Source organism: Neomonachus schauinslandi, chromosome 9 (genome assembly GCF_002201575.2).
Source record: "Neomonachus schauinslandi chromosome 9, ASM220157v2, whole genome shotgun sequence".
In the NCBI taxonomy this organism is placed as follows: domain Eukaryota; kingdom Metazoa; phylum Chordata; class Mammalia; order Carnivora; family Phocidae; genus Neomonachus; species Neomonachus schauinslandi.
In genome coordinates this window covers 10,894,154-10,919,462 of record NC_058411.1, presented here as the reverse complement: position 1 = coordinate 10,919,462, position 25,309 = coordinate 10,894,154, and the positions used below count along the sequence as shown (strand labels likewise).

The following is a 25,309-nucleotide window of genomic DNA, read 5'->3' as shown; positions in this document are numbered from 1 at the left end:
GTAAGAATGCAAAAGATCACAAAACTTCTCAGCTGCTCAAGCGTGGATGTTTTAGGTAGCAATCACAGCAATCCACCACGGTATACAAAATAAACCATTTTTCTGGTTTTCAAAAGCTACAATCATACAAAATGCTAGATGTGACTCTCAAAGCAATCTCTGTGGTCTATAGAGTAAACAACTATATTTTTATTCCCATTTTATAGATGAAAAAACCGAGTCTCTGAGAGGCAAACTGACCGGCTCAAGGTCATACAACCAGTGGGGCTTTGCGAGGATTCAAAACCACCCATTACAACGTCAACCCCAAGGCCTCTGCAGCACACCCTGTCACCTACCCCAAGTCACGTGGCTAAAGTGCTTTTTAAGTCCCAGAAAAGTCTAAGGACCCATTTCGAACCCAAGTGCTGGACAACCTGTGCACAACTCAGTTGGGCGGGTCTAGGACAGGAAAGAGAGGACCAAAGCCTGGGGCCAGCAGTGGGGGGTTGAGAGTGAAGAGGCTGGGAGCTGCCCAGACCTCCCGTGGACCAAGCAGTCTCTACCGGGTCTCTGGGAGGCCGGATATCTGAAGGAAGGCTTCCTGAGTATTTGCACTTACAGAGAAATCTTAGTGAGCACTGCGGTGAGAATGAGCCCCGCCTATGTTCTGGGACTCTCCATCTCCAGGGAGGTGGGACAGGAAGCGGCATGGTGAAGGCCAAAAGGAGTCACATGCAGGGCTGGGTGAGCTAAGTGCCAGGCTCCCCTGCCAAGCATTCTGCACATTAACCTGAAGGCTGGAGGGAGAGGCAGAGAAGCTTTCTAGGAGGAGAACTAGAGGACTGAAGTAAGTTCCAGAAAAACCCTGCTGGCCAGGAGTGGTGTGAGAGGACCAGGCTGGAAGCCATTCATGGAACAGGGATTTGAGAGCATTCAACTTGTTGGAGAAAGTTCATCTTCTAGTTTGGTAACCAGCCTCGTTCCTTCCAGAGTCCCTGTTCCCTACCCCCCACCCCCAGGAAGAGGTCATGTGAGAGGACGGCAGGTCCTCACTGGGAGTGGAAAGAGAAAGAAGGGACAGGGCAGGTCGGGCAAAGGCAGGGAAGGAGTGGGGAGCCCATGAGTGGCTCTAGGAAGCAGCTCTGCTCTACTGTCTGATCTGGTTGCAGATACGCGGTGTACCTGGCTTGCAAAATTCATGAAGCCGCTTGCTTATATGTAGTTTTCTGTGTGTGTGTGTGTGTTCTCTTCAACGTATTTTAAAAAAAAAAAAAAAAAAAAGGGAAGAAAGAACAAAGGCACTGGACTACACAAACAGTAAGGACCTGCTCCCGTCCCCGCTCTGCAGTGTGGCCTGCCTTGCACTTACCCTCTCTGGGACTCTAGCCTCCTATGTAGATCAAGGATGGAAAAGGGGGTGCCATCCACTACACTTCCCCAGGGCCGCAGCAGCCATCACTTGGGGATCGTGACAAACTTTGGTGCTAACCCCAATGGGATTCAGAATCCTGATCATCACTTGGTTCCAGAAGTTAGATAAGCATGGGCATTCAAGGCGAGCCCCACACACCAGGCACAGAACAAACACACCAGGCTGATTCCTAAGACCCCAGGAGTCAGAGTTTGTGTGTTTCCGTTAGTGCTTAGTCACCAAACAAATGCTGGCAAAGACCAGACATTTCTTCCCTGTGGCTGTCAAAAATTACTCACCGGGCTTTTATGGGAAAAGAGGTAACCTTGGGCTTACTCAGCATAATCTCCCCCCTTCTGACTCTTCCTGAGAGCACAACCCAAGCCCAGCCCTTCCAGCTGATGGCCACAAAGACTGGCCTTTCAACTCCCTCTTTCCACACCAAGTGGTGGATGAAAGACAGGAAGCTTCCAGTTCCTAAAGTCTTAACACTGTGATGGAGGTCCTGGCAAGATGCCAGAAGGAGTTATTATTAATAATTACAGCAATAATGGTGATGATACCAGCTAACTTTTCCTGAATGCTCACCAAGTACTGGACAGTGTTGTACACACTTTCAGGAACGGACACACTTATTCCTCAAAACAACCCTATGCAGTAGGTCCTATTAGCAGCCCCCTTTGACAGATAGAGAAACTAAGGCTAAGCACCTCAGGACCTGGCCCAGGCTCTCCCAGTGAGGAAGGGGCCAAGATGGCATCTGACCCAAGCCATCTGGTTCCAGAGCCCTGTAGTCGGCAAAACAAGGCATGGGGAGCCCTGGCTAAAGGAAAAGCATCTCAATTTTAGCGACAGCCAGAATTCCTCCTGTGCATTCTTTTAAAATGTATGTGAAAGAAAGAAAACTAGGTCTTTCTCATGGTCAGCCAACCCCAGCCTAGGCCATGAAGCACACGGCACTTGGTGCCAGCACAAGGTAAGGCACCCAAGAAAAAATGGCAATGGAGCTTTTGCAAGTTCCTTTCCCAGAAGCAGAGTCACAGACGGTCAGACCTTGCAAGACCTAAGGTCTCTTAGTCCAGCCAGTCTTTTCAGAAAGGAGAAAGAAGTAGAAACTAGCTGGAGGTCACATGGTGAAGGGGCAGAAATGAGACCATGACCTCATCTGCTCCTTCTACCACCCCAGGGTCCGCCCTGGTTCATTCTACTCCCAAAGGTCCCAAGGAGCGACCACAGTGGGCCAGAGTCTCTGCTTCTGTTCCCGACCCTGGATCAAGACAAACTAACAACAACCAGAAGGAGCCACTCTTAGGAGAGTAAAGAAACAACATGACCAGATGCAAGAGCCCACAATGGCCTCTGGGATGAAGATCCACACAGCACCGAGGGAAGGATATGTGCAGGATTTTCAGGGCCGGCACATGCTCAGCGCACAGGATGCCTGCAGCGGACACCTGCTGAGTGAAGGAGTGGGACCAGCGGGAAGAGGACTAGTAGATGAAATGGTGTCACAGGCAATCATACCTTCCATGGTATGCTTCTGCAGAAAGTGAAACCCATTCCTGGGAGATCAGCTCCACATGAGGATGAGGTCATGAGCCATGCTGAGCAAAGCTTTCTGGGGAGGACAACTAATGAATCCTCTGGGCAGATTACTGAAGCCATGAAATCAACCACTGTTCATGGACATGAAATCAACTGAAGCCAGGGCCAAATGTCCCCCAGGCAAAGCCTTCCTGGCACCACCCAAAATACCTGTCTGTTCATTACACCTTACAGAAAACCACAGACCACAGAGAGTCCTGAGGAATCCATGCTAGACCCAGGTGTCTTGGTGCAACAGAATGTGCCAGGCAGCCTATCATGGCCCTAGCTAAACCAAAGCACCCATGGCTACTCAAGAATCACAGGCCAGGCATCTGAAGAGGTAGCCAGGTCTGGCATAGGACTGGGGCTAGAGATTCATGCAGCTAAACCTTGGGCCAAGGGAAGGTTGTAGCAGCATCCAATACATACCAGGGGCAAGACTGCCAAGTCCAGCCACACAGGATGCCATTCACAAAGTCTGCCACTGAGCTGTGCGGTACACAACCTATGTAACAGTCCCCGACCATCAGCCAAGGCCTATGCCTTCCAATCACTGGCTGACCACCTCTTTCTGCCCAGCAGCACCTGGCCGATCGCAATTCCAGCACAAGGACCCTAAGACACTGTGAAAGTTAAGGCAAAGACAGTCAAGAAATTTGGGTTCAAGTCCTAACACTGCCATTAACTTCATGCATACTTCTGAAAGCCACTTAAATCATTTGTATCTCGGTTTTCTCACCTATAAAACAAGTAGGTTGGAATAATGCATTTTTATAACATCTTTCTGATTTTTTAAGTCCTAGGACTCTTGGATTCTGTGACGCGATAAATGAATGAAAAAACCTCGTAGGGTCCTGGAGTCCAGGGCCTGCTGCCCTCAAGCATATGCACAGTGCAGTGACTGTGCAGAATCCAGTCTCGTTAGGATGGCAACATGCATGCCTACAACAGGAGAGGGAAGAGACTGAGCAGGACAGGCACACGAATGACAGACGGCCAATGGCTCCGTGTCAGGGACAGACATCAGTTCGCTAGCTCAAGCAAGACCACACATAACCGGACCGCCTCTCGGCGGAGCAGTTGCTACGATGACTCCCCAGTTCTCACTGACTCAGCCCTGGTATGTGGAGGGCACCTCCTCACCTGCCACATCTCTAACTTTTCTAAAATGGCTCCTTGGGGAGAGCTGGGCTTCCATGTCCTCAGCCACCTTGGTCTTAATCAACCCTCATCTGTATTCTGGAGAGATCGTCAGCGTCTGAGCACTCAGCCTGAGGCCTCCCAGAAAGCATGAGGCCAGGCAGGGAGGGAGCCCCTGAAAGTGTGCGCACAGGCACGTGCATGTGTGTATGTGTGTGTGTGTGTGTATGTGTGCATGTACCAGAGTGGAGGCTCTGCAACTTCAGGCGGCCACATTCTGCCCATCCCCACGGGGGTTCCTAAATGCAGAGAGATGTAGGGAATGATCATGTTGCCGTATGGGAACGCGCAGGGGTGCGGGTTTGGGCACTAATCTAGCCATGGGGGGAGGGGAGCAGAAGGGGAAGAGAGAGGGTTTCCTGAGGCCCGTGTGGCTAAGCCACCAAGGGTCACCGGCATGGGCCATGAGGAGAACAGGCATTCCAGGCAGAGGGGACAGCACAAGCAAAGGCGGGGCGGGCGGGGGGGGGGGGGGGAGACGGGCCGGGGGGGAGAGGGGACCAAAGGGGGGGGGGGGGGGGGGGGGGGGGGGGGGGGACAGCATGACCGGGCAGACATAGGTCTCAAAGAGGAGCTGACGTAAGGCAGAAAGCAGGGCAGACAGCTGGAGACACGGCAGCCAGGGAGTCTGGACGTGATCCTAAAGCAACAGGGTCCCGAGCCGAGGAGTGGCGGGGCCAGCTTTGAGTTTTGCAGTGACCCGTCTTCTGGCATGCGAGGCCCAGGGGCTGAACTTGGAAGGGACAAGCCTGAGCAGCGTGTCTGACATGGAGCTGGCATTAAGAGACATGGGTGCCAGACTCTGCCATTCGGGACGGACCAAGATACTGCATGACCTCTGGCATGATTTGGCAGAGCCACCGAAAGGAAACTGATGCGCTCTGCCCCTCAGCCTAGTTGCTCTTCAGACCTGTTATTTAAACCCATGAGCTCAGGCTGGGGTAGTCAGGCCCTGACAGCACAGGGACTTCAGAAGAGAAGGGCAAGGTGTGAACACATGAGCACCAGACAGAAGCGAGGTGGCCTGGGGTCAAGGTCCAGACAGGCCGCGTGAGCCTGCCACAGACACTGCCCTCGCCAGGGCCCTGAGTACCAGCAGCAAACACAATGGGATGAGGGAACCACTAGGGATGCACCCCCCAATATTCTAGAACTCCAGGCCAAATCAAACCGATGAGAAGAAGCATCTCCAAAAATGGTGGAACACGGACCACCTCGGGGTCGGTGGGAGTATAACTGGTTCAACTTTATGGGAAGACACTGGGCACCAGCCCAAATCAAGAATACATAAACTCAGCATTTCTATTTCCAGGTATTTATTCCACAGAATCCCCTCCGTGTGCACACAGATACGTGTACAAGGGCATTTCATCACTAAGGCATGTTCCAGAAACATCAACAGAGAGCTGGTTAAGGAAGGATTTAAGGCCATGTAGCCATTAAACAGAATGGGGTAGCCCGAAGGGCTGATGTGAAATCATTTTCAAGATCTACTGTCGGAACAATGGCTTTGTGTGGGGGGAAGGAAGACCACCTTTGTTCACATACACAGCAGCCTCTGGAAAGGCTCAGGGCCCCGGGGAACCGATGGCTGTGCCCAAGATGGGAAGTGGCTGGCTGGGCAGCAGAGGTCGGGGGAGACTCTGACATTACCAAAACCAGTCAGTCAGGACCACTGAGCGCCACGCACAGATGACATGGGGAAAGCCAGGCCTAAGGAATCCACCCGAATCACAGGCCACGAGATGACGGTGATTCGCTGTCCCAGATGGGGCACGAGGTGAGAGAAACACTGGAGCATTCATGAAGGGCACACCAAGCTTCCACGGAGCACAACACCAGCAATAACCACCCCCACCCCATCCCTGCTGATGAACAGAACAGTCACAGAACAAGGGGTTCGAATGGGACAAGGAGAAGTCGGAGGACCCAGGCTCCAGCCTCCGGAATGAGTTGTACAGACTCATACCACTGATGGGGCACGGGGGACCCCCTTTCCAGATGAGGGGAGGTGCTAAGACAGTGCCTGTGTGGGGTAGGCTGGGCCTGAACTCCCCAAAGACAGCAGGTTCTCCCGGGCGTGCGACTCCGCATGCCCGCCTCAGTGTCCCTGATGGGCACCCCCATCTGGAAGCCAGATGCCCCCCATTACTGTCGGTCCACCTGGGTCACCTTCCCAGATGGTCTCATGTCATGTGCCTTGCTCAGCCACCCAGCGAGCAGCCTGAGTACGACAGTGTGGTCCTGTGGGTGAGAAACTGTTGTTCACAGAGCAGACAGAAAAGTCCATGAAGAAATGGACTCCCGCCAAAACATAACCCCAAATGCTGAGGAAGAAAGGGCTGGAAGTAAACAGAATGCTCTGTTATTTAAGATGGCAAATGCCTCCTCCCCGCCTTTCCCAGGCCTCCCGTGGAAAACAATCCCTCCCTCCCTGTCCCCAGCCTGCAGCACCAAACTTGTAAGCACTCTCCATCTCCCGTCAGCAGGAGGCTGGCACGGTGCCCGGCCAGACTGTTCACCTGACGAATGTCACATGCCCTATCACAGAGCCACGGCCCTACTCAGGTCCTCTGGAGCCGGGAAAAGGTCCTGTGGGGCTGGGTGCTGGTCAGAATGCATCCCCTCGCCGGCCGACGCTAAACCAGGACAGACTAGCATCTCCGTTCAGGGATCCCTGTGGGGGCCAGAGGGGGTCCCAGCAGTCACCTGGCCCAGCCGTCAGAGCTGGGCAGCTGAGCAATATGAGGACCAGACAGTGGCTGCCTGGTCCCCGGTCACACAGCAGTCAGGCCCCGCACTCCTTAAGCACCTGTCTTAACACCCCTGTGCGCCCCCGCCACACGCGGGCCCCCACGGGCACTCCCCCTTCATGCAAGCACCCCCATACACGCACAGGATGCTCGAGTGAGCTGTGGAGCTGAGCTGCCCCTGCCCTCGGGCCACTTCCCAGGATCAGGCCAGAGTCCTGCTCGGCCTGCCCCACCCGCCCACCCTCACCCAGCCCTCCAGCCAGAGTTGAACTCTCAGTTCCCAGAACAAGCCGAGGCCTCCCCAGAGCCCGCAGGCTCCCCGGGGCTTTGCTGGGTGTGCAAGTGTTACTCACAGAATTTAGGGTGCCCACACTGCTCTCAGTGGGCGGGGGCGGGGGGGGGTTGGGGGTGGAAGAGGAGTCCTCGGGAACCAGGGCAGGGTTTGCGGTACCAAGGGCCGCTCTAGCCAGAGATGCCTGGGCCCCTCACCTCTGCACGCAGCGCCCCCAGCCGCAACCCCTGGCCTTCCTAGCTTCTAGCACAGGATCCAGCTGCCATACCACACACGCACCACACACGCACTACACGCCCTGGCAGTGACCCCTTGTGCTGAAGACGACGGACTTCCCAGGGCACTCTTCAACCCTGCTCTAACCCGCAGCCATCAGGCATGCTCAGTTCCTACAATCCACCCAGCCCCGCCCCCACTGCCTTATTCAGGGTCCTCGGACCTCTGTGCCTGTCCTGCTAAAGGACGCTGCCGCCTGGCCCACTGCACGATCTCCCCTCCATCAACAGGCCTTTTAGGCCTCAGCTCAAATGTCAACTCCTCAGAGAGGCTCAGGATGAGGTGATAAGAACTTCCCTGTTAATCAAAAGCCTTGATATTTCTTCTTTCTAGAATTTACCGTAACTAGAGACTGTGTTACTTTTTCCTCTACTTGCTTGTGTTTTGTGTGCATTCCCTCCCTCCCTCCCCCCACAGCTCCCCACACACAAATACAATTGTGCAGGGGCAGGGGCTGAGTCCACCTGATCTGACTTATTGATTATTGTATCCAGCGTGTTTGAAGATTCCTGGCACTAAGTGCTCAATTAAGACTTGCTGAATGAATGACATAATAATAGATCCTGGATGACTGATCTTCGAGATCAATGAACAGACTAAGGGACACGGGCCAGGTCAGGGGCTGGAAGCCAGGGGGTGTGGGAAGTGAGAGGTCTGAGACAGTGGACGCAGACCCCAGCAGCATGGGCTGTGCAAGGAGGGGCTCAGGGAAGTCCTCGTGCCTCAGAGGACCGAGGTCAGCAGAGGCCAGCTTGGCTGGTGAGTGGCTTTGTGACTGACCACACGAAGGCGAAGGAAACCACAATGGCTTTATCATGAGCATGCAGCCCACGTAGCAAGTCAGGAAGTCATGGCCCCAAAACAGGCCAGGGGGAGAACAGACAAAGGTGGCTTTTCTGTTGCAGGTGTTATTGAAATAAGAGCCCATGAGACTTCAGACCTCCTGGTCTGAGATCCCAATAACCAAAACCCAGCTACTGTACCCCATGAGGCCTCCGTATCCACGCTTTTAAAACAGGAGGGGCTTCACTTACCAATGGAAGCCGTCAGAGCCACTGTGCCCGGAGAAAGACAGGGGTCTCAACCAGGGCGAATTTGTCCCCCCACCCCCAGGAGCCATTCAGCAATGTCTGGAGGCGTTTTTGGTTGTCACGATTGGGGGTGGTGTCACCAGCATTAGCAGGCGGAAGTCAGGGATGTTGCTGAACATTGTACAATGCACAGGACAGCCCCACGATACAGAATCATCCGGCCCAGCACGTCAACAGTGCAGGAAGCTAAGGAATCCTGAAATCGGTGCGTGAAAGTTCTTTCTTCAACCTTGGAAAACTGGATTATTAATAATGTTAGTATTTCTAAAACCCAACCCCCTGTGCCATAAAACCCTGACTGTCCACACACAGCAGTGTGCTGGGTCAGAGCTCAGGCTTCCAGGACAGCCGGCTCCTCCCCCCACACCACCCAGGGCTGTGCGAAGTTCAGCTCTGCGGGGGGCTGGAAACAGGGTCATAAAGTCGTGGGCCTGCCTGGGGGACCTGTCTTCCTCTTGCCGCAGGAAAGGCCCTGCAGACGGCCGATCAACCTCCCCTCGGGAGAAAGAATGATTCACCACCACCGCCTGATCTGGGCACACAATGGGCAGATTGTGCAGCCATCTCCACCACCGGGGGAGTGGCCTTATCAGCCGGGACAGGAGTCATGAAGAGGCTGACCTCATGGCCTCCCCAGGACAGGACCTGTCCTCTGAGGCCAGGGTCACCAGCGAGGCCCAGTTCTGCCTCCCCTGGCATCTGCTGGCTGCTGTGCGGCCCCAGCTGTGTCAGAGGCAATCCCAGACGGTGACCTCTTCCCTCAGGCGGCCCTGAACCGCTGCCCGCCCCCCAAGGGTCCGTCAGCTGCCAGCCAAAGCCGCTCTGAAGCATACTTGCAAGAGCGTGAGCTACAGTTCTGCCTCCGTCGTGTTCTAACTGAGCAACCCCAGGCGAGTGCCTTAACTTCCTTGGGCCTGTTTCCTTACCTGAAAAATGGGGAAGTAATTCCATTTTCCCAGGGACTGACATCAGCACAAACTGAGATAAGAGATGTGGAGTGCCCAAAGCACAGGAGGCCGGCTCGGACTTGCTCGGGAAAGCGGTGGCCTCGCGCAGGGCTCCATGGAGACCACCCAAATCCCTCGCTGGCACCACCAGCCAGGAAGCCCACATGCCACTGAGCTCTGCTCCCACACAGAAACTCACTGGATTTTTGTTAGGTTTAGATGTTATCTCCCAAATCAGGTTAGAAGGCCCAGAACAACAAAATCCGTGTTTCTTCTGCTTCCACTCCATCCCTCCAGCGTGTGGCACAGAGCCCCTGGCTGGCGGCCGCCCAGTAAACATCTGAGATGGACAGGGGTTGAGCCAACGCAGCTGTGAAATCATTTCTGAGCCCCAGGGGTTGGGGGCAGAGTGGAGCCGTGGTCCCAGGGGTGATCACTGCTGCTCACGGCAACTGCCTTTTGGGCTGGGACGCCTCAGCTCTCAATGCCCCCATCCCACCCTGCCATCTGGCACATTCCCGGGGTGGCAGGCGGGGCCCCTGAGGCCCCGGCGGGGTGGCCAGTGAGAGGCGGAGCCAGGCACAGTCCCTAAGTCCCCTGACCTCCACCCAGCCCTGCCTCCAAAGTCAGTGCGCATTTCCGCTCCTGGCACAGAGGACACCTGAAATTTGGGGACATTTCCAGAATCACCACCTCGCTGACTACAGTCATGACCGAGAACTCTTAGGTCAGCCGTGACGAGTAGTGCTAATCACAGAAAATAAGAGCCAGGGTGGCTTCATGGGGTTCTCTTCCTTCTGCCACGATGACGTGTCTGCAGCCACCCTGTCACCCCAGCTCCCAGACGTTCAGTGGGGCCCAGCCAAGCCTCCAATGATGGGGGCCGCAGGGCAGAAATAAGCCTGTGCAGGGCTGGAGGAGCCGCTTGTTACTGGAGCGAGGCCGAGCCCGACCTGACAGACTGGAACAGGAGGGGCATGGAAAGCCGTCCCCTCCGATGTCAGAGGAAACTGGAGTCCGCTGCTAGACTGGAAGGCAGGGGCAGGTCACACACGGGCCAGGGCCAGCAGAGGCCCCGCAGAGGCCCCGCCTCGGCTCCAGGATCGACAAGCCCACGTGCCCAGTGCTCCGAGCGCCTGGCACGGTTAGCACACTCGGTCCTCCCGCAGCCCTGGGAGGCAGGGACGCCGACTGCCCCTATTTTATAGATAAGAGAACTGAAGCACAGCAGAAATGAAAAGACATTCCCCAAGGCCAGCCAGAGACAAGTGGTGGGGAGAGTTCTGGACCTGGGCAACAGGCTCTGACATCAGTGTTCCTAACCATTGTGTTCTGGGAGACGAGACCAAAGGAGAAAGAAGGCAAATCCGTGGGGCTCCAGACCTTTACACGTGAGGTATAAGGACGGCTGCGGGGAAGATACACAAATGACCAATACGCACACAAAGAGCTGCCTGACATCATCGGCCATCAGGGAAATCTAAATCTAAACCCCAACATGCCACTTCACACCCACTAGGATAGCTAAAATCAAAGTCAGATTAAGTGCTGGCGAGGATGTCGAGACACTGAAACCTTTATGCACACACGAGGAAAACCAGGCTGGTAGTTCCGCAACCACGGAAACAGCTACCACGTGACCCAGCAGTGGCCCCGCTCCTGTGTGTATTCCCACAAGAAATGAAAACGTGTACATAAAAGCTTATAGCCGTGTTCTTTTTTGTTTTTTTTTTAAGAGAGAGAGGGGGGGTGGGCGCCTGGGGTGGCTCAGTCGGCTAAGCGTCTACCTTTGGCTCAGGTCATGGGATCGAGCCCTACGTCGGGCTCCCCACCCAGTGAGGAGTCTGCTTCTCCCTCTCCCTCTGCCCCTCCCCCTGCTCATGCTCTCCATCTCTCTCTGAAATAAATAAAATCTTAAAAAAAGGGGGGGGGAGAGAGAGAGGCAGAGGGAGAGACAGAATCTTAAGTGGACTCCATGCCTAGCATGGAGCCCGACACAGGGCTCAATCTCACAACCGTGAGATCATGACCTGAGTGGAAATCAAGTGTCAGACACTTCACCGACTGAGCCACCCAGGCGCCCCAGCAGTGTTATTCTTGATAGTCAGAACATGGAAACAACCCATCACCTGATGACCGGACACACAATGTGGTGTATCTAAATGGAACGTGATTCAGCCATCGAAAGGAAGGAAACGCCAAATCACACTACGACACGGATGAGCCTTGAAAACCTTATGCTAAGTGAAAGAGAGAAGTCACAGCAGTCAAGTATTATATTATTCCATTCATATGAAAGTCTAGAATAGGGAAAGCTATAGAGACAGAAAGTGGTAGTTGCTAGGGCCAGCAAGGGAGAGGATAGTTAAAGATTCGGGTTTTTGGGGGGCAATGACGAAAATGTCCTAAAATGGACTGCATGGATCTATGAATACACTAAAACCCATCAGACTGTATACTTTAAATCAGTGAATGGTATGGTCTGTGAATTAGATCTCAATAAGCCTGTTTTTCAAGCTTAAGGGGTGGAGGATGAGGAGCCAGAGTACCGAAGGTTGATTCACAAAGCTGTTTCCTTTCAGGTAAAACCAATGTGCAAAGTGTGCATTCTCTGCCTGCATCCACGAGGTGAGGAACGAGCTCCCTTCCTAGATGCATTTCATACAATCAGATGGCTGGCCGGGACCCAACACGGGAGCATGGGCCTATGGGTGCCTGTCACAGCCGAAGGATCCCAGGGGCACTGGGATGAGGACGGGGGAACTGCTGAGCCCCCAGGGGCAGGAGCTCTCTCTTCACTGCAGAAATTGCCAGGCTCCGATGACTATGGTGTCCTCACTACTCAGAGTTCATCTTGCCTTGGCAACGGCCCCCTCCTAAGCAGGGCTTCTCTCATGCCAGTGAAATCTGATCTTATCGTCCTCACCCCTAGCCTGCAGGATAAAGTCCAAGCTCCACAGCCTGGCAAGAAAAAGCCCTCTCTCTCCAACCTGTTCATCCAGCAGTTCCCCAGCCCTCGGAGGCATCCCTACACACAGCACCATCTGCCTCATGAACCCTCCTCCCTGTGTCCTGCTTCGAAATGCCGCCCCCCCGGAGCCATTTGCTCCCTCCTCTGACCCACCAGGGCATCCTGCACCGAGCCAGCACCGACAATGCTCCTTCCCTTCACAAACACATGGGCACAATTCCTACATAGCAGGAATCATGTGCGGCAATGGGGAGCCCCAGTGAGCTTGATGAGGATGTGACCCCTGCCCCCGTGCGGCTAACCCCCAGATGGACAGACAGACAGAAGGAACCGCTAGAGCATCATGCACTTCCCAACAGAGGAAAGGAAAAGCAGGATGGTGGGTGTATCCTTAGAGAGATCACCAGGGAGGCCTCCCTAAGAGAGGGGCACCTGAGCTGAGATCTGGGGGTGAAGATCTCCCCAAGCACGAGGACAGCTGGGGCAAAGGCACTGAGGTGGGCAAGAAGGCAGAGCTTGAGGGACAGGTGGGCCAAGGTGAAGATGTGGGGGGAGAGGCCACGGCCAGATCACATAGGTCTCAGAGGTCTGGTTCAAGACTGAATGAAGTCTTTGTTATCGCTACAAAGAGAAGGCACAGAATGGTCTGATGCCAGGACATGTAGTGATCAGGTCTGCGTTTGCCCTAACTCATCACTCGGGGCTGTGGGGGCAGTTCCTGGTTTCCTCATCGGCCTCCCCTCCAGACTAGGCCTCCCTCCAGACCTAGTGTTTGTGGAACATTTAACAATCTTCCAGCTAATCAAGATAGGGGAAGAGGGGTCAGTTTAGACTCAAACCCCCTTCTTCCAAGCTCCTTCAGGGAAAGGCCCAGGAAGATCCTCTTAGACGGCTCCGCATGCCCCATAGAACACAATCACTGTAGCCCTTCTGGGCGATTCTGAGGCTGGAAGGGGCCGCAGGAGGAGGACTGCCCCTGGCCACTCCACACAGGTTACCCTGGGTGCCACAGTGAGAAGGGTCTCCTTGCTCCCCTGGGGAAACAGGTCGAGAGGCCAGAGCACCCCTGCACATGGGGACAGGGACCCTCCCAACACCCCAGGCCCACGCGCCCCCAGGGACAGGGCCCCCCAGGTCTGTTCAGTGATAGACGACTCTTGGACAGGGCCACGGCGGCACCAGGCTGCTGGCTCTACATGAACCCTGGTGCAGAAAAACAACTGAATCATCCTGATGATTCTCCAAGCAAAGCTCTCTTGGGGCCAATATTTAAAAAAAAGAAAAAAAAAAGGCTTGGGGGGGTGGTTTCTATGGCACCAGCTTTAGTGATCTGCTATGAACCCCAGGCCTACACCCTCCAACCTGTCCTCAAAGGCAGCCAGGAAAAAAGCATAACCTCTCAGCTCAGAGAATTCCTTTCCATCCCAGGCTAGAGCTTCATGGAAGCATCCCAGGGACAGAATGCTTTAGGGCTGTCAGGAAGATCTCAGAGACACCTCTTCCTCAGCTCACTTCTCCTGGGACCTGAGTACAGCATCCGGAGAAGGCCCTTCAAGATGAGCCCCTTCTGGGCCAAACCATCTTACTCTGTTTGCTTATTCACAACAAACGGCAGAAAAGCCAGCTTCGCAAACCCAAGCCCCAGGCTCAGATTCCCTGCTACTGACCCTGTGCTCCCTACCCACCCAAGCCAATGTCTCCTTGTGAAAGTCTTGCATGAATATTAAAACAAGAAACTGAAAATAAGTGGCATGACCAAGGTCAAGTGCCAGTGTATCTGGTCCGGCTCTGAACCCTACAGCAGAACGGGTGACCAGGTCAGCGCTGAGAGTGGAGGAGGAAGGCCCGAGTGTAGCCAAGTGGGCCTCTCCCCTGGCCCTCACCCGGTGTCCCTCGGTCCTTCTCTTCACCAGCCCCCGCCTGTCTCCTCTCTTCCTGGGGCCTCTGGAAAGCTCAGCCTGTCACCCTTTTCCCCAAAGGATTGTTCCCTTCCAAAGGAGGAAACGTCCCGGCCTTATCAGATATCCGGCTTCATGCTTGAGCACAGAGTGCAGTGAAAATTTATCCCAAAAATACCAAGGCTGGAAGGTTACACTGAGGTCACCTCAGTCATCTGAGGGCCGGCCAAATGTGCATGTCCTGGCAGGGACAGACTCCAGGGACCCAGTCAAGACTTCCCTGGGAAATGCCCGTGGTGGCTGAAACCCTGAAGCCACACGTCCCCATATCCCCCCTGCCATGTTCTCTCACCGTAACCTTGTCTTCTACCAAGACTGGAACACGGGGACCCAGTTCTCCTTCACTGTTCAGCCACCACCTGCCCTGGGCTGTGGGCGGTGTTTGTGTTTACGGGGAGGTGAGGGATGGGAGCCCCCTCAGGGCACTGGGGCTGCCTGGGGGTTACTGCCCTTGATGCAGGAGAACAGCAGAAACACGGTAATGCAGGCGGCGCTGAAGTCCTAGCAGCAGGAGCAGAGTGTCTGCACACTCAGCAAACATTAGGGACCTCTACATACACGGACATTTACTTCTCTCAGCAACCTGACGTCCTAAGGACTACAGGAACTATCAACATCCCCATTTTACAGAAGAGAAAACTAAGGCTCACGGAGGTCACATGATCGAAGCGGCCTTGACCTTCTACTGAGCACTGCAAGAAGCACTTCATAGACATGGCGTCATGTGCGCTGACCAACGTTGTACGGGGTTTCCTGGTCCTGATACCATTTTACAAATAAGAAAACGGGAGTCTCAGCGAGGTCACAGAGGAGCCTGAACGCGCCTTTCCCATGGCCTCCAGGCCTACGAAAGCGCGAAGGACTTCGGGCCACGGGCAAGGCAAAGGCCCTGGAGGACACGACGTGGGGAGAGCACCCACCCCCCGCCCCGGGCAGGGGGGCCACCAGCAGGGCCACGAGCAGGCCACAACTGCTTCTGGACTGCTTTGCACACAGTAAGTGGGACTTCATGGCAGAGCTAGCCAAGGAGGGGGAAAGAGCTGTGGGCAAGCAAGCAAGGGAGGCTGAGGTCACGACCCCGGACACATGGGGGAAAGAAAATGCTGTCAGCGGGAGGGCTACTGTGTGGCCAGGGAGGCTAAGGAGAGTCCCCTTTGTGCGGATACAGAAGGACAGGACATCAAATCTCCAATTATCACACGCTGACAAGCGCACTCAAGCATCCCCTCCCACCAGGGAGGCCCTCCGTGTTGGCTACATTTTCACTGATAATATGACTTTGTTTTTCATGGGGATGAATCACGTTCTTGTCTACAACAGAGAAAACACAGGGCAAGTCAGTGGGGGCAAAGGCAGCACCTCCCAAAGTGGTGGGTGGGTCACTGAGGGGTCAAGACCGTGGGGTGGGGGCGGTGGGGGATGGGGCAGGGATGAGGGAACAGCCAAGCCAACTCAGTCCGTGCTCAGAGACAAGCACACAGGGGTCCAAGCAATGAGCACAGAGAGGGGGTTCTCCACCAAGGCAGGACTCGGGGAGCTGGTAAGGCTGTTCTACTCCAACAGCCCCGAGGGGTCCCTCTCTCAACACAAGACAGGAGGGTCCCAGCCCCAGTGCCAACTCGGAACCAGTGACCGTGAGTGTGTGTGCTGCAGGCGTGGAGGCCGAATCTGGACACGACAGCACTCTGATCAGCAGAGCACGTCTACACAGGCAGGGAGCAGCGGGCCTGCCCACCACGCCCTGGCTGGATCCCATTTGACACCCGAGGAGACCGAGGCCCTGGCGGGGAAGTGCCGACCCACAAACAAGCCCAGGTCTTGGGAGCAGCACAACCACGACACCAGACTGCACGGCAAGACAGCTGCTACAGCTCTTGAAACGTGCAGGGCCGTTCTCGGGCCCTCCCTCCTCACCGTCCTCGCTCACCTGGAACCTGTGCACTAGCTCCAGGGACCGGCTGTCGTTCTGGTCGGCTTCGAGGATGACATCGGTCAGCTTGTGGATGATGACGTCCAGCGGGCCCTGTTCCTCAATCGGCCGGCTAAGGTTCAGCTGGAGGGGCGGGGGGAGACACGGAGAGAAAGAACAACTTCAGCACCGGAGCCCACTCCCTCGCTGTCTCCCCCGCCCCACCCCTGCACATCCCTGCAACACTGGGACAGGGGGCAGAAGGAAGGTTGGCGCTCATGGGAAATAGAAATGGGAAGAAGGGCACAAACCCACTAAGATTCCAGAACGCCTCCAGGGCAGGCCCTGAGCCTGCATTTCTCTCCCTGAGCCCCATGCCACCCCCGTATACAGAAGACGCACACGTGGAACCAAGGCATCTACCGGTTAGGCGAGCGTCACCGTGAAATCACCGTATGGAGAAAACATTAACTGGACATGCGCCATCTGCTCAATGACCTCGGTTTTTCAGGTCGGGAAACCAGGGCTCTGCACGTTGAAGCCAAATGACTGAAGTCACACAGCCAGGTCTAAACGAGACCCAGGCAGCTACTCTTCCCACGAAACGACACAGTCTCAGCGGAGCTGTGATCTTCACGCACCTGAGAGGCATGGCTCTGAGTGATGGGCAGCTCGCACTTCACATTGAAATCAGGGCTGATCACAGCCACCAGGAGGGAGTGCAGGGCAGCCTGGGCCCCGCCAGGCCTTGCTGGCCCCACTCCGCGGGTGGCTCTGTTTATTTTTTCAAGAACACGGGGGTTAAGAAGATTGCGTCCCAAGAGAGCCAGGGCTGCCCGGCTGACAGACCGTCGGCATCATCTGACCCCAAGACAGGAGCACCTGCAACAGCCGGGCAGCCTGACACCATGCTTCCTGACCCGCCAGATGTCTGCCGCCCGGCACACGGCCACCACCACCTGCAAGGCCAGTCCCCCGGAGGCAGCGGCGCCAGCCCAGCACCTGGCTGACCCCCCGGATGGCCTCAGCAGAGGCCCGAGAGAGCCACCAGCCCCACCCCCACGCGCATCCCTGCGTAAGTGTGGCTCCCTCCAGGATTCTAGGCTGACTGTTTCCAAGTTGCTCGTAAAGAAATCACAAAGACAGCTACGAATGTCCACTCTGGTTAGGCATCACGCTAGAAGTTAAGCTTTTATTTTCCAACCACATGATGAGAAGTGATTTTACAAATGAGGAGGGTGGGGAATATGGACTTCTGGACCCCTCCCCCCCCCCCCCCCCCCCCCCCACCGGATCTGACAGTGAGAAAGTGGCGGCGCTCAGATGCAGATCTGAAGCCGGGCTTGCCGTCCAGTGCTCCCGCCCCTCTGGGCCCTGCGAGGCTGCGCTCTGGAGCCACGACCACCTGGCCGCCCTGTCCTCTGGCTTCTGGCCAAGCGGACAATGGAGGCACACGGGAAAATGGGAGAGGGGGGAGAGAGCTGTCGGGGTGTCTGTTCCCACCGTCCTCACACCCCCGCCGTATTTCTGGCAGCAGACACAGCCCCCATCAGGCACGCAGCCCCTCTCCCAAGACCTCCGCTGTTTCATGGCTCCCATGAAACACCACCTCCACTCCCCGCCCCCATCCCCTCGGGCCTGGGGTGGTGACAGCTTGCCACGCTGTGGGGGCTACACCACATCCCGCTGGCTGCTTTGACCCAGCCCACACCTTGTCATCTTCTCTTAGTTAAACTCTTATCTAGTCAAACCTTCCGAAAGTACCAGCTCTTTCCAGGTGGTATCCTTAACTCCTTTTTTTTTTTGCCTGCCAGAAAAGATGTTAAGGGATTTCCCCTATTAAAAAAAAACAATAAAATCCCATGGACCTCACAATACTACTGAAGGAGCTTCTTCCCACCCCATGGTGACGAGCCTGTATATAACCCAAAACAAAAGTCAGACTAGCTGGGCGCCTGGGTGGCTCAGTTGGTTGGGCGACTGCCTTCAGCTCAGGTCATGATCCTGGAGTCCCCGGATCGAGTCCCGCATCGGGCTCCCTGCTCGGCAGGGAGTCTGCTTCACCCTCTGACCCTCCCCACTCTCATGCTCTCTCTATCTCATTCTCTCTCTCAAATAAATAAATAAAATCTTTTTTAAAAAATTAAAAAAAAAAAAAGTCAGACTAGCTGAGAAGCTGGCCATTCCTTCTAGGGCTCCCAGATGAGGAAGCAAAGCAGCACTCGCCGTCCTCACAGCAAGGCCAGGAGCTGAGGGTGACATTCCCACTGTCACAGACCAGGACACCACGAGCCCAGAGAAGAGAAATCACCGGGCAAGGCCTTGTGGTTGGGAAGCGGTCCAGCTGGGGCCTGGATGGAGGCCCAACAGCAACACCTGCGGGCTGAGCCTGCAGCCGAGCTGCCAGGTGTCCTGGGCCTGTGCAGCAGCCTGGCTCCTCAGCCCCCCTGGGCCTGTTTCCCCTTCGATAGACACAGGAACTTGTGAGGACCCTTCTGGGTCTGCCTGGGGGTTCGGTATTATGTTCCCATCCACACCCACTTCCCAGGAAAACAAAACAAAACAAGAAACAGAATTTGAAGGAAGGGGAGCAAAGCCAGTGGGAAGTGGTAACCTGGGCAAAGAAGAGCAAATTCTCAAAAGATGCCACAGACACAAACCCACTTCGGCTGTAACCCGTGGCGCCACCACGACGGGAACCACAAACAAGAGGCCCATCTTTTCAGACTGAGGCAGCTAGAAACGGCAGAGAACTGGGTCACATGCATGAAGCTCCATCCCCATCAGCACACACATCTCCAGAGAGAAGCTGCCAGGTCTCCTGTGCAGCATGAGGGGACAGAAACATGTCCCAGTGGGCGTGGAGAAAGGAGATGCCCCTGGCTCATCCCAGCCTGGCACCAGCCTCGGGCCTACAGACCTGACAAGCACGGGCTGTTTGGAAAACAAGCTCTCCGCGTTCCCAGCCGCTCCACTGAAGGTAAACAGTTGAGTTCTGGAAGCCAGCCACCTCCCTTTGTATATTTTTCAAGCATTTTTATGCCAGTAAAACCCTTTCACGAGAACAGCAACTTGGGACACACATCAGGCCTGGTCTGGTCCTGGCTTGGCTCTCACTGCAGCATCTTTGCTGAGACCTGACTGGAGTTGCTGCTGGCTCCAGAAGGCTCTCCAGCACAGCTTCTCCTCAAGTGGCCAGATAAGCCACATTCACCCTGAAGGGTCTATCCTCCTGCAAAGACCTCAAGGGGACTTGAGTCTCTCCCTGCTGGCTGGGAAGGAGAAGGTGGGCCCTCTGGGGCTGTCACCCAGGAGGGGAGCTCAGGCAGGGTCTAGGCACACCGTGGGAGAGTAGGCCAGCTCCCAAGAACCAGGACACTGCAGAGGAGGGGACCCTGGTGGGCCAGACTTCGTTTCCCATCTGTGAAACGTGGGGAGCGGAGCTCGGACGGAAGGGACCTCGTTTCAACTGTCATTTTGTTTTTCTGACCACATTCTGCCTCCAGAGGAAAGGGAACTTTCCCAGGGACTTGTTCCGTTCTGCGGAAGGGATCTGATCTGTCCCTCAGCCAGTAACAAGGATGTCTCAATGAAAGGGCCATCCACTGTGGCCAGAGGAGGCCTGTGGGTGCCATGCTTCCAAGTCACGCCATCCTGCAAGGCCAAGGCTGGACGCTGTTCTGCTCAGAGCTCAGGATTCGGAGGAAACAAGGGCCCACTGTTTCCCTCAGCAACTACCACAGAGGCTGACTGGAGGTGGAGGGAGTGCCGGGGGGAGCTGGGACAAAGGCCTGCAAACCCCAATGGCCGGAACGTCACCTCTGACTTCTGCAGCAAGCAACCCAATCATGCCCAGCCCAGTATCCCAGGTGAGCTAGTCTCTAGCTATCTCCACCACCCCCACCACCCGGTTGGGGGAGGAAGACGGGCATGGCAGACACCTGGAAACCCCGTCGCAGCTCAGCTGCCCTGGGCTGGGCAGGTGATGTTAATTGCTCTGTGCCTCAATTTCCCCATCCATAAAATCAGGATGTTCCTATTCCTGACACCTTACTGGGCCGTTTCGGTGGATTAGAACATTGCATTTACAGATGTGACACAGGGTTGATGGACAGCAGACTCAGTGGTAACACCGCCCTGAGGGCTTAGATAGCGTCCCGCCGCTAGGCTTGCTCATTCATTCATTCATTCATTCGACAAGCGTTCTCTGGGCACCTCCTGGGTGCCAGGCAGAGAGAGCCCCTGTGCTCCCTTCTGGGGGCTCTCCGTCAGTAATAGGAGTGTCCCGGCGCATTGTGGAAGCGGACCCAAAGTGAACACTGCAGACCAACTAGAAGGGACATTCCACGAAGCAGGGGGATTCTTTCCTGCTAAGGGGGTTAGAAACAGCCTTCTGGAGAAGAAGGGAGAGGGGAAAACGGGGGAAGGAAGGTGTAATGCAGGCAGTAGGGGTGGCTGCAGAAATCATCTGCGTTCAATTCTCTACTTGTACTTGGCAATTGCAGATGCCTCGGGGGCCACGGGGCTGCCACCTCCGCAGAAAGAACTTGTCCAACAGCACTGACCCCGGACGGGCCCCCTGGGAGGGGAGGCCTAGGACCACCCCTCTCTCATGCTGCATCTACAGGCTAGAAACAGGGGATCCTAGAGGACCAGGCACCTCCCACGACCAGAGCTGTGCTATGGTGTGAACACCTAATAAATCTGGAGTGTGTTAAGGCAAAATTTGGAGGTTGTAGGCTTGAGCAGTTAGCCTACCCTAAGACGGTCCCCAAGGAGAGAGCGTGTATGGAGTAGAGGGAGGAGGAGGACACCCCAACAGAGGGTTCCAGACAGCCCCCAACTTCTACACGTGCTTCCTGACAGGATCCAGAAGCAGGCAGATATGGAAAAAATGTAAAGCCATCTCTGGAGCTCATCAGGGAGGCGGGGGACCTGGGAGAATGGGCTCCACCCCATGCTGGGGCTGCTCATCCTGTCTGGATGCAAGATGCAAGGTGTTCTGTGACCGCAGAACTGTGGGCCCCTGAAAACAACCTATACCTCTCTGACCGGCCAGACAGGCTGCAAATGCGGGCTGAGCGGGAGTCAGCTAGGCTTAAGGACCATCCTCCTGGAACCCCAGCCTCAAGGCAAGAAGACCCCTTGTCCTATGGCTATAGTGCAGCTCTTGCACACCCACCCTGAGCCAGGCCCTGTCCTTTTTTCCCCCCCAAAGATTTATTTTAGAGAGAGGGAGAGAGAGAGAGCGCAAGGCAGGAGGGGCAGAGGGAGAGGGAGAATCTCAAGCAGACTCCCCGCTGAGCGTGGAGCTCTAAGCACTTTATGCACGCTAGCTCATATAGTTCTTCCAACAGCCTGAGATCGAGACCCACGATAGGCACAGAGGTTAAATAACACACCGACGTCTCGCAGCTCATACAGCCAACTCTTCACCGTTCCCAGGCCACAGCACGGCTGTGAAATCAGCCCGTGGGGACTCCCTGGCTGTGGGCACAGTGTCCTGTTCTAATGAGGACAGCCTGGTGGGCCTCCAGATGGGAGCTGGTCACCAGGAAGACCAAGCCACCATCAGAAGTTGGGAACTTTCAACCCATCTCCTGTCCTCCAGCAAGGAGAGAGGGACTGGGAAACTGAGTTAATGCTCGATCATGCCAACACGATGAAGACTCCATAAAAATCCCAAAGGTGCAGGGCTCGGGGAGGTGCTGAAGAGTAGTGCACTCCACTCTTCTCCAGGGAGCTTGGCATCCCTTCCATCTGGATGTTCAACTGGATCCTTCATCATATCCTTTTATAGTAAGCCAGCAAACAGGAAGTAAATCGTTCTGAGTTCTCTGAGCCGCTCTAGCAAATCAATCAAACACGAGAAGGGGCTCCTGGGACCCTCTGATTGAGAGCCAACTGGCTGGTCAGGAGCACGGGTGACAAGCTGGACTTGAGAGTGGCATCTGAAGGAGGGGGGGCTGTCTTGTGGGACCGAGCCCTTTGCCTGTGGGATCTGATACTACCTCCAGGCAGACGCGGTCAGAACTGGGTTACAGCCCAGGACACCCAACTAGGGTTACAGTCCTGCTCAGTCTGAGGGGGAAACTCCCACACAGCTGGTGTTAGAAGTGTTCTGAGTGTGTAGTAAGTGTGACAGTAAAGGACAAAGGCAGGAGGTGCGTTTTTCCTACTCGACAGTGCGCTCCATAAATGTCAGCAATTATCTTTTCCTATTCTTACGATTCACATTCTTACTGACCAGTGGAAATCTCCCTGCCTTTCTGTCAAGCAGGGCTCAGTACAAGCCAGAATTTGAATCTTGCAAAGCTAGGTCACTTGTACTGACTCACATAAGACCCCTCAACGTGTCTACTGCCACGATGAAATTTACTGTCGTTGCTAATAATGATTGACATTTATAAAGTCCTAACTTTGGGCCACATACTATGCTCACAGGAGCTTACTGCACAAGGTACAGCTGAGGACACTGAGTCACAGAGAGGTTAAGTCACGGGCCCAGAGTCACAGAGTTACAGGTGCCTGGGACCCGGGTCTCCCTCCTGCCCAAGCCAGACAATTAACCTCTAAACCAAAAGGTGTCCTGGGTGCCTGGCACTTTCCTCCCATTCCCTTCTCCCCTAATTCACTCCTGCAGAGTGGTATGTTTTCAGCAGGGACTTCAGATGGGAGTTACTAGATGAAAAGTTTGGTCTCAACCAGGGTCCAGACAAAACAGCCTGGATGAAAGGCGAGTGGGCTCCAGTCGGCTTGATTCCTCTGTGCTCTCCACAGATCTGGGCATCTGGGACAGAACTACCACATCTTCGACGTTTAAAGGCTTGCCATGCTGGAGCAGGTCTCTGCTGAAGAAAGTCGGGTCTGGTGCCTCATGATCAGACTTCAAAAGGGAGCCTGGCCTTGGAGGATGCAGCACCAGCCAGGTCTTTTCAGCAGGGTTGGTTCCAAAAGACAACTCGGGGCAGCGGACTGAAGGGTTTTCCCTGGCAAGAGCAACTCTCACTCCCCAAGGAGCTCAAAGTGGCCCTCAGAGAGGTCAGAAGCTGGAGGTCACCTGCGGCTGACGACCAAGATCGGCAGGCTGGGCCGAGGACAGTGACGGTCACCGCAGGAGACCCTGGCCCAGGATGGGGAGCGAGACTGTCACCAACACTCCCTGACCCGATTCCCCAATTTCTCAGTAACTGGTTTCCAATTACTGGGTAATCAGAAACAGCAATCTGGTTAAAGCCGAAGAGTGAACAACCTTTTTCCCCCAGAAGATGAGGGGCCAAGTTCACAAAATGGTATCACGACAAATGGACCTTAGAGTTCCAAAGGTCTGGGCATTTGTAAGCTGGCCTTATTTCTTCCTTTTTTTTTTTTTTAAGATTTTACTTATTTATTTGTCAGAGAGAGAGAGAGTATGCACAAGCATGGCAGGCAGAGGGAGAAGCAGGCTCCCAAATGAGCAGGGAGCCCGATGCAGGACCCGATCCCAGGACCCTGGAATCACGACCGAGCCGAAGGCAGACGCTTAACCGACTGTGCCACCCAGGTGTCCCAAGCTGACTTTATTTCAAAGAGCCAAAGAACTTACACCCACTCAGCAAGCATGGCTCCTTGAGGAAAGGGCTGACCCCCAGGTTCTTAGAAGCTAAGAAAACCCTGGCCCTCGTCCACTGCTGGGGAGCCAGGTTCAAGAGACTGAAAAGATAAACACAACCGTGCCCTTTGACCCAGTAAGCCAACTCCTGGGATGCTGGCCTAAGAAAAAAATCAACAAGTGAAAAATCACTCCTGGCCCAGGGAGATTCGCTGAGGCCCCATCAACAAAAGGCACGGGACACAGAATACATGTCCCCAGAAGGGGGCCTGGCTAGGCAACAACAGACACCCCCACACCAGAAGATACTGAAGAATCACTGGGCGGAGGAGGCCTAGCGGAGACAAGCGTGGGTGGGTGTCCCAACCACGTGAACCCACTCCGCTGTGGACGAAGCTGGACAGGAAACACAAACCCGAACGTGAGAGGACCCTGGGCTCAGAGGAGTCACTGTGGGTATAGCAGCCCATCTGGACACACGGCGGGATGCTTTTCCGGTTGCCCTGCGACTGGGCGCAGTCACGTGACTGGTTCCGGCCAATGAGCTGTGAGCCGGTGACACACCCCCTCCCCCTCTCCACCCCCACCCCACCCCGGCCGCCTCCGCCTCCTGGTACGGCGTTTACCTGCAAGTGCCAGGGTCTCCCGAACACTGTCTACGCTGGCACAGGATGGGCAGCGTTCAAGGTGGAGCCTTGGATCTCTGAGCAATTATGAACAGAAGCCCCAGCAGACCTCCCCAGACACGCGGCATGAATGAGACACAACAACCCCCTCTTAGGCTGCGACGATTTGGGGTTGTTTGTTAACACAGCACGCCCTAGTCCTAACTGTGCACTCCACAGGTTTCTCTTTTCCCATTTGTTCAAACAAAAGGACAGTGGAAGGGAAGGGGAAGGGGAGCAAAGTTAAGGAAAGCAAATGGTAACTGACAGGTAACTCACCGGGTTGAGACTGGGCTTTTGTTGGGCTGCTTTTTTTTTTTAAGTTATAATTCAGTATTTGGATAAAATAGGACAACAGGGATTTATCCTGTAAGGGGGAAGACTGAATGTCCAATCCTCTCGGATAGGAAGGCAGAAACCTCGAATAGAGCCACACCATGAAGTGGCTGCTCTCCAGCACTCCCCAGAAGAGCCCCGAAATCTGCCGGATGAGTCCCTCAACCCTGTGTGGCTCAGCTAAATGGGCTGCTTCCAACGTGCTATGGTTCAGTGATAACTGCTGGCGGGAGTCAGGGCAGTGGAAACCAAACCCTCCCACTAGGTGCCGGGCACTAGCCTGGTCCTGCCCTGAGGGGAAAACACAAACCACAGGCTGGCGAAAAAGAAAGAAAACAGC

At 55.1% G+C, this 25,309-nt stretch overlaps 1 protein-coding gene across 1 annotated transcript in view; it reads right to left on the bottom strand.

Moving 5' to 3' along the window:
- The window catches only part of ITPK1 (inositol-tetrakisphosphate 1-kinase), a 169,031-nt gene that overhangs the window by 53,161 nt on the left and 90,561 nt on the right, over positions 1 to 25,309 (bottom strand). The window contains exon 3 of the mRNA XM_044917902.1: positions 16,396 to 16,521. Within this exon, the coding sequence (XP_044773837.1) occupies positions 16,396 to 16,521 (126 nt within the window). The remainder of the gene's footprint in view (positions 1 to 16,395; positions 16,522 to 25,309) is intronic.